We start from the raw sequence: 9,583 nt of genomic DNA on the forward strand, positions 1-9,583 counted from the left end.
CACTTTTACTCATTTTGCACCGTTTGGTTGGTAGAAAAGTATGGTTTTTTTTTTTAGATGGAAAAAGGAAAATGTATCTATTTCATTTTATTTCTGGATACATTTCCCTTTTTCTTTCCAGAAATAGAGGATGATTAAGGTTGGGGATGCAGAAGATTGTTGGCATGAACTGAAATCCAGCACTAATTAATAGTTTCCTCGTTCCTTTATCTTCCTTCTATATCGATCATTTATTACATGTTTGGTTGGCTTTGTATTTTGTTCATAGGAATGTTCAATTTATGTAGTAAACCTTTGTTTTGGATTTGATATATATAGTTAAGTTGATTTTGGATTAGTAGATGATAATTTATGCCTTTATTTGTGTTAATGTTGTGTTTATTGATTTAATTGTGTTTTTATTTGTCATAAAGGCGGTTAGGAATAGGAAATCTGTGCTAAATTTTCAATTGAATCGTGTAGAATCAAGTATTCGATCACTGGATGCATGTAACATCCAAATTTTCCTTTGTTGTATTAAATATGTTTTTAATTTTTCTTTGGTATACCCAACTTCAGATTGTGTAAATTTTCAATGGAAAACCTCCAAGTTTCAATTCTAATTTTTTTTATTAATTTTGATTGCAAAAAAAAAAAAATATATATATATATATATATATATCCCCTGTTTCGAGAGCACATGCATGATTCCATTATTCAGCATATTAGAGGCTACGTGCCATGGAAATATATATATATATATATAGTTACTAAATAAATCAAATTAGCAAAAAACAAGTTCACAAATTCTAGTTTCCTACCAGCATTTATTTGTCAAAAATAAGAAGCACTCAAGCAACTGTTTGGTTTGAATCCTGACCTTTGTGTGTGTATCAACTTAATTGGGAGAGGTCTATATTTTGCCTTAGTACTTTTGAGGAAATAATCTTTACTGTTGATTGAGGCTACTTCTGGCTTGTATAAGAAAATAAATAAATAAATAAAAGAAGAAGCAATTATGAGCAAACAGCATTCATCTAGCACCGATACTTTGTTTTATGGATTTAATTTGACGTGCTCTAGTTGTTAGAGAAGCTATTCTGGTTTACCTCACTAAGAGTGTATGTGTATTCTATTGGGTTCTTCTTAACATTGATACCCTGTTTTATAGATATCATAATAATTTTTTATGCTATGATTGGACTTTTTTGTAATTTCCACATAAAAAAAAAAACTTAGGAGAATGACAGTTCTGCCCGATTTGCAGTAACTAGCTACCTGCATGGGTTGTTCTGTTTCTGCATCAATGGCCATGGCAGAATTTTTTTGGTGTTGATTAGCTGCTCAATCAACTTTGAATTAGAGTCTATGCTCGACATTATAAACATAAAATTATTGCTTATTAACTGACATTATACATAAAGCTATTTTGTTCTTCAAACAAATTAAAGAATTCAAATAAAATGTGCAGAGCTATTTTTCCACATTAAAATTTTTAGCTTTTATACTAATTTTTACCACTACTGCCACCGTCATTAGCCATGACTACAATCAATAACTATCACTGACCATCGCCATTGGTTACTGATGTTAGCCATCACCGTTAATAATTACCACTATTGACAATCCCATCCACACTAGCACTAGCCAGTCGCCACCATTAGCTATCATCAACTACCTTGGCTAATAACCATCGTTAGGCATCAACTATGACTAATCATTATCATAAACTATTATTATTAACTACTAGCAACTGTCACTATTAGCAATTTTTTTTTAAACTCAGACTATTTTAAATTAAAATAATCAAACAGATATTTTTTATTTTGTTTTAAAAAACAATTTCTAAAACTGTGGTTTACAAAATATTTATAAAAATGAAAAATAAGAAAAAAAATCAAACAAACACTCCATTTTCCGCCATATATTGTTTTAAAACATTACCATGCAATCAAAACCTATGAAATCCCAACAAATTTTAGTAACAAAAGAATTTGCAATGCTCCAGTTATATCAAGAATATATCACAGGCTAGTTTCACTATTTGTGTCCATCTTAAGGCCCTGAGAGTTGTCAAAATATTGCTTGATCTTATTGGTTCATCAGTTCTGAAGATATTTTAACGCTATAATGGCATTGATATTAACATTTTGAAGACCAACGAAATTTTAAGGTTTAGCACACGTTCATAAAAGGAAGATGTTGAGTTACCAATTTTGAGTAAATAAGGGAATGTGTTGTGATGTTTCAGCATCAAAGGCTGTGGCAAAATTTCCATGTGGTGTCAGCGAGCTCCCAATCAACTTTGAATATTATTTTCAGAGTCCATGCCTGCCAATTCCAACATAGAATTATTGTTTATTTTAACATTATAATATGGCTTTGATTTGATAATTTTGAAGACCACTTAAATTTTTATTATCAACACCAACGTGAATATTTATGTTTATAAATTGCAACATAAATGGCTGTTTCAATAATGTTACCCTTTTGGAAGAACTACTTGAGTCTGTTGTTCTGTTTCATCATCAAAGGCTGTGGCAAACTATCCTTTTGATGTCGGTGAGCTTCTTAATCAGCTTTGGATTATATGAGTACTCTGTGCTTCCCACTACATACATAAAATCATTCTCATTAATTGACACAAGATATATAATACATTTTTTCAATAAAAGAACGGATGCAAAACTTTTTTCTCCCATTCTTTAGCTTATATACTAAATGACAATTTAATTTTTATCACTAATTAAACTGTACCTTAAACTGATTGATTTTGAAAACAGCAACAACCAACTCTACTTTTCACATACAAAGGTTGATCAAACAGCATTGTCGTCTTCAAGTTCTAGATGACTTGTGGAACTGCATTCACTCATTTTTCTCTGCCACTCTTCAACATATTCTCCTAATTCTTCCTGGCTTGCCAAACGCCACCCACACTTCTTTATTGAAAATGAACCTGGTCTTCCACTTTTACTATCGTCTTTTTTCGCTTCATGCCCATTAACACTCGAAGTGGTCCTTCTACGTGTCATCAATGTCAACCTAAGTTGGTCTGTATATAGTTCCCCACGACCATATTGCAAACCACTAGGAGTAAGGAAAAAGATGAAAAGATGAGGTTAATTGCCCTCTAGATCCAGCTTCCACCTTGTTTCAAACCATGAATCATTTGATTCAGGAGTTGCAAAAATTGAAATATAAACAGAGTTGTATGGGTTTCTACAGTTTGATGGCATTGTGTCTTGTACTACAAGACACAAGGAAACTCCCCACTTTTTGTTCGAACAACGAAAACGAGAGTTATCTATTTTTATTGATATAATGCAATCAACAAGATTATTCGTTTTACCACCCTCGTCCTCTAGCATACAAATTTGTGTAATTCCCCAGCCATAATACTTAAATTCATGAAGAAAATCAAAGTTTTGATTATGGAACCATGATGGAATTTCATTCCCTGGAACAAGCAATTCTCTTGGGATATATCTCAAATAAGATGATGAAAGGAACTTCCACAATACCTCTGAAAAGTGTTCCATTGAGGGATGACAACAAATTGCATTTATAAATGACACATTCGGCGGAACATCTGGAAATGACAAGTGTCTCTTGCAGTGATTCAAATCTAGAGAGTGAAGACGCAACAGATTAGAGACAAGGCCATGAGGTAGCTTAGTAAAATTATTTCTGGATAGATTTAAGCGAAACAAGGATGATAATGAACTAAGATCATCAGGGATTGAACCATCACTGAGATTACAGTCTTGCAAATTCAGTTCTTTCAATGATGATAAACTTGAGAATAATGAAGGAGGAAAAACCAAACTTCCAGCAGGAAGGTAGCCAAAGTTGTTCCCACTAAGATCAAGTTCTTGTAAAGATGAGAAGCAGCCAAGATCATCCGGAATTGATCCAGCTTTAAGATTGCAATTCCTTAACCTTAATTTTCTTAGTGAGGATGCTAAAGATAGAAGGAGGAATTGTCAACCTTATAGGAGCTTCAGAACCTGTGAATCCAAGTGTTCTTGAAATTAGGGAGAATAGGTTTCATAATGAGTTTGATGAAGAACCATTGCATCCATCTACATATAGTTTACTTAATTGTTTCAAACCAACAATGCATGAAGGTATTGATGTTATAGCGGTTCCACTCACATCCAACTCTTCTATACCTTCGTCTTCATCCAAATTATTTGGCAATGATTGAAATTTTGCACAGCCATCTATATTGAGACTTCTAAGAGACTTTAAGTTACTAATAGAATCTGGAAGGCATGCAAGATTTTTGCAATCTTTCAACTCAATTATTGATAAGTACTCCATGTTTTCCCCAAACTCAGGAAGCTTTCTAAATTTTGAGCAGCCAGAGAGAATCAATTTTCTCAAAGAATCCATTTCCAATCTACTAGGTAGAGCTTTAAGATTTTTGCAATCTTTCAAACTCACAATATTAATTTTCTTATGTTGTCCCAGGGATGGATGAACCTTAACAAGTTTTACAAAGCCTTCAAGAATCAATCGCTCAAGATTTGGAAGCATTGAAAAATTAGGAGTATAAATCAGATCTTCAGAATGACTTAAATCCATAAACTTCAGCTTTTCAAACATCTAGCCAAAACGAACAAAGCATAGAAAATATTATACATGAACATTCCAAAATAATAATCTAGCTTAATATAAGGTAAGCTTGAAGTTATTGTACCATATACTTACAAGTGTATCATTCCAAAGTTGTACAGTATTACTGCATTGCATTTTGAGTTCAACAAGTTCATTTGGATGAATATCCACTGGAAAAGATTTCGATGGATATTTCTTCCACCGAAGAATTCTTAGTGAACTTGGAAGACACTTAGTCCAAAGGGAAGGTACACATCACATGATATGATGAGTATTCTAAGAGCATGCATCATTGAGAATGCTTTAGGACCCCATCGTGCTTCACATTGCCCAAGGGATTCAAGATATATAACTTCAATTGAGTTTGTGCCCTAATGACCAACAATTACCGAACAACTAATTAAAGATGATGAACAATGAAATAGTAAATATAAAAGTTTCAAAAATAAATATATAAAATGTTGCTAAATATTTAATAAACTTACTTTATTATGTGTCAATACATGATTAATATCCTCTTTTGGCCATAACCTGCTATGTTGTCCAATATCTACGTTTTCCAATATCAATTGATTCTTCCAAAAAAATACTTTTTCCCATTTCTTGTAATACATCATGCATACCCAAACACCCTCTATCTGTTTCAACTAGCAAGCATTTCTCAACAAGTGTCTTGATTCCAATAATTGGATGAAACCCACAAATTTCTAATATTTCTATGACTCCATTTTTAACTTTTCTTTGAAGAAACATGCAACATCTAGAAATATTTTCTTGTCCAAAATATCTAATGAACCATAACTTATTTGAAGTCCTTTCATAATGTCATTTGGTAGAACTTTCTTCATTTTCCCCAAAACATCTTTCCACTCAAGCATATTTCTTCCACAAAGATGACAACCCAGCATTTTAAGTGTCAAAGGAAGGACTGCGGCTTGTTCAACTACACTTTTAGACAACTCCAAATAATCAACTGGTGGTTGATCACTTTTAAAAGCCGATTGACAAAGAAGTTGAAGTGATTCCTCATCATTCAAAAAGTCTGCTACATATGTTTCAAATTCTCCATGCACTGTCAATAGTTTCTTATCCCTGGTTGTCACTATTACTCTACTTCCTGGACCTAGCCAATCTTTCTTTGCTGCAAGGAATTCGAGTTGGCTCATTTCACTAACATCATCCAATACCATTAAAACTTTCTGGTTGCATAAAAATGTTTTTATCATGTTCTTTCCTTCATATTCATCATCAATATGATCAAATTCCTTGTTTCTCAGCTGTAGAGAACATGAAAGAAATTTTCTCTGCAAGTGAACCAATCCCTTCTTTTTAGAAATTTCCCTAACATTGGCATAGAAGTATGAGGCATCAAATTGGCTTTGAATCCTTTGATAAATAGCTCTTGCAAGAGATGTTTTGCCTAGACCGCCCATTCCCCATATTCCAAGCAAGCGTACATCATCCAACCCTATCCTGAAAATTGAACTCAGTTTGTCTGTCGTTGACTTAATACCCACAAATTCATTTTTGTCATATGGTTGTCTAGGTTGTAATTTTGTCCAAAACTGTATGACAATTTCCTCGATGAGCTTTGATTCATGCCTACATGAAAGAGAAGAATAATCATAAAATTAGTTTTCATTCACATATATGACAAATATAGAATATTTTCAAATCTAAAAAATTAAAAGTAATACTCAAATGTCCAAATAATTGTAAGGGAAACTTACAAATAGATCAAATATAAGAAACTTATAAGTTCCACAAATTTGTGATGATACAATTAGGTTTCATGGGACTTGGTCGTAATTCATTTACCATGTAAAATAACACAAATGTCCTTGAATTCTCACTCCTTTGACTAGTGTTGGTGGTCATTGACCTATGACTGTTGCCGTTGACCAGTCATTGACCAACGTTGACCAATCAAGAAATATTTTTTTTGAAAAAATATTTTCATTTAGTTATTCATATTTTAATATTTAGAAGTCAAACATCACTTTACAAGTAAATCGTCATGATTTACAGAACAAACACAAGTTGACCTCTTACAATATTAATAGATTAATATTTGCAAGTCAACTTCATAGACTTACAAGTTAAAACATCTTAATTTACAATGCTAACTCATAAATTTGTGAACTTTAATTTGCAAATATTAAAGTATTAGTTTTACTTTGGCAAAAAAATAAATGTATTAATATTGCAAGAGGTTGACTTGTAAATATAAAGAGTTTTACTTGTAAATCTTAAATATTTATTTGTTAATATGTGATGTTTGACTTGCAAATTTTAAATTTTAAAGCATTAATATTTTAATAAAAAATTTAAATTTTTTTTTTGACAGGTTAATGTTAGCTGGTCGATGGCTAGTCAACAACCGCCAGCCACTAGTCAATGCTAGTAAAAGAGGTGAAAGTTTAAGGGTATTTGTGTTATTTTATATGAGAAATTAATTACAACAAGTCTCATAGAACTTGAGTGTATTTTCACAAAGTCATGAAACTTAGTTATAAATAAGTTTCTTATATGGGACCTAGTTTGAACACTCTAATAATTAACGTTAGTTTTTAATTCAAAAGCAATCCATGTCATTTCTTTGCAAATTGTATACGCATATTTGCAGTAGAAAGTTGTGTTGTTTTTCTCCCATTTTTTGGGCCCCACTCATGATGGTTATCCTATCTTTCATGTAAGAGTATGATAATAAATTATTTATCACCTCCCCTCCCAAAGAACCAAACAAATGATTGTTAAGAGCATGTTTGGTTTTTGTTCTAATTTTTTTTTAAAAAAAACTGCCTTGTAACACAATTTTTAGAATTGTTTTTAAAAACAAAACTAGTTGAAAATCTGTTTGGTTATATTAATTTAAGAATAATTTTCAAATTAAAGAATAGACTGATAATGATAGTTGTAGGTGATTAATGGTGATGATTTATAATAGAAATTCATCAAGTTAACTATAACTTTAATAATCAAATGTAATGTATCTTAAAAACAAGAAAATAAAATGAAAACAACTTGAAGTTGTTTTTGATTTTTTATTTTTAAAAAAAATCTTGTTTTTAAAATAAAACAAAAACAATTTTGAAAATAATTAAATACAAAACACTTATCTAAATAAGTGTTTAATTTTTTATTTTTAAAAATAAAAAATAGTTTTAAAAAAAATAGATGACAAACAGGCCCTAAAAATCCCTCTCCTCCCCTCTAACAAAACCAAATAAGGTAATATAAAAACATTCCCCTCCTCTTGAAACTATATAATTGATGGGATTCAGATTCATTTTCTACAACTTCTCTGGGTGTATATATCAATTTATATAGACTTCGATTATTTTAGCAAAGATTAAAAATTATATTTAACATGCCTAGGTAATTAAGATCAACTAAATGGTCGAATTTTATTTAAGAATAATAGAATTTTCTGACCTTATGATGAGGAATAAAGAGAGAAAAAAACTATCATTTATCTGATAATAATATTTTCTTACCAAAAGATATCTAAATCATGCAATATTAAATACTATCGTTGGAAGATGAGTTGAAGACAAAATAATTTATTATCCATGCGCTGAAATAATAAAAACTTGCCTATTTAAAGAGTGATAGCCAGATATATCTTCAATTTCTTTTAAGGCATCTCTCCATCCTTGCACCTTCTTAGGATCATATCTCTCAACATGTTTTTGAAATGCATGTGCAAAGGCTCCTCCTTGATATCTTACATGAGATGGATCTATTTTATAGAATACTGGGATAACTTCTCTCCCCAAACACTTTTTAGATTCAAGAATTCTTTGGAGTTCATCCAAACACCAACGTGAGGAAGCATATTTTTCAGAAAGAATCATAAGGGAGATGAGAGATTTATCAATTGCTTGAAGTAGTTGGTCAGAAATAATCTCTCCTCTCTCAAGCTCATCGTCATCGATAAAAGTTTCGATACTTCTTTGTTTAAGAGCAGCGTGTAAGTGGTCTGTGAAGCCTGTGCGAGTATCTGCTCCCCTGAAACTCAAGAAAACATGATACTTCCATGGTGAGATAGCTGAAGAGGAGGACATAGAGGCTGTTTCAGCGCTAATTGCCATTGAAAGTTTGTGTTTGATTGAAGCAAAAAAAATAGAAGGCGTGAAATAGTAATCAAGAGACAACTTCAACTAATATTTGATCTAACTAGTACGTCTCAGGGAAAGTTTATAGTGAACACGATGGATACTTGATATTGCATTATTAGTAATTTATCAATTATTAATTCATTATTTTGGATTCTTCCATTTGCTAGTTTTCTCTTGGAATTAATAGACAGGAAACCTAACTCAAAGACTCATCTGGTTTGGCGGCAAAACAAAGTTAGTTTCAATATTTTGTCGTCTTTCAGGATTATTATTTTATGTTTTTCTCTGTAAGTGGAAGATTATAATATTGTCACCTTTAATAATTTATTAATTCATTATTTTGGAGTCTTCCATTCTGCTTCTTTTCTATTTTAACCCTTACACACGGGCAATCCCGGCCGGTACCTTAACTCTGCCTTTTTTTTTTTTTTTTAACAAAAATTATTTTCTCATGGAAATAGATATGAAACCTACCCAATACTCATCTGGTTAGGTAGCAAAACAAATTTTTTCTTTGTTTTTTTGGTTCGAGATGAGACAAAGCCCAAAAAGGAAAAACTAGCAAGAAAGCAAACTGAAACAAACAGCAAGAAAACACCTAGCCCCTATCAAAACCAAAACCACAATTATCTGCTAAACAAATAAATCTTCGACCATATCATATGCCACACATTAATACCTTCTATCAAATTGAGACCCGAATTAGCACACCCCAAAAAGAAAAAAAAAAAAAGTCAGCACATTTACTCCCTTCACGAGCCACATTATACACTTGGACTTCCCAATCCCTTCTCAACCCACTACACACCTTCTGCAAAAGCTTGCCTTTTCCCCTACCTTCAAGCTTCAAATCTGAATCT

General features: G+C 31.7%; 1 protein-coding gene and 1 long non-coding RNA gene across 2 annotated transcripts; both read right to left on the reverse strand.

The window, feature by feature from the left end:
• Positions 1-1,999: 1,999 nt before the first annotated feature.
• On the reverse strand, positions 2,000-3,855 carry LOC129317747 (uncharacterized). Its single transcript, XR_008595037.1, has 3 exons — positions 2,737-3,855; positions 2,466-2,590; positions 2,000-2,310 (listed from the first exon to the last, which is right to left on the reverse strand). It is a non-coding gene; the product is annotated as an uncharacterized LOC129317747 (long non-coding RNA).
• A 174-nt stretch (positions 3,856-4,029) lies between these two features.
• On the reverse strand, positions 4,030-8,696 carry LOC129317420 (disease resistance protein RPV1-like). Its single transcript, XM_054961747.1, has 4 exons — positions 8,200-8,696; positions 5,399-6,204; positions 4,696-4,772; positions 4,030-4,590 (listed from the first exon to the last, which is right to left on the reverse strand). Exons 1-4 carry the CDS (start codon positions 8,694-8,696, stop codon positions 4,030-4,032), a joined length of 1,941 nt encoding a protein of 646 aa, XP_054817722.1.
• Positions 8,697-9,583: the final 887 nt, after the last annotated feature.

Source organism: Prosopis cineraria, unplaced genomic scaffold (assembly GCF_029017545.1).
Source record: "Prosopis cineraria cultivar Desert tree isolate PC_DT_omini unplaced genomic scaffold, ASM2901754v1 PC8, whole genome shotgun sequence".
Taxonomy (NCBI): Eukaryota; Viridiplantae; Streptophyta; class Magnoliopsida; order Fabales; family Fabaceae; genus Prosopis; species Prosopis cineraria.

Excerpts from the sequence above, each read along its gene's own strand:
- LOC129317420 (XM_054961747.1), bottom strand. The coding sequence starts at position 8,696 with ATGGCAATTAGCGCTGAAACAGCCTCTATGTCCTCCTCTTCAGCTATC. Across the intron at positions 4,773-5,398 it reads AGGACTTCAAATAAGTTATG|TGGATATTCATCCAAATGAA; the intron begins GTTCATTAGATA and ends AATCTTTTCCAG. Across the intron at positions 4,591-4,695 it reads AACTTTGGAATGATACACTT|ATGTTTGAAAAGCTGAAGTT; the intron begins GTAAGTATATGG and ends CGTTTTGGCTAG.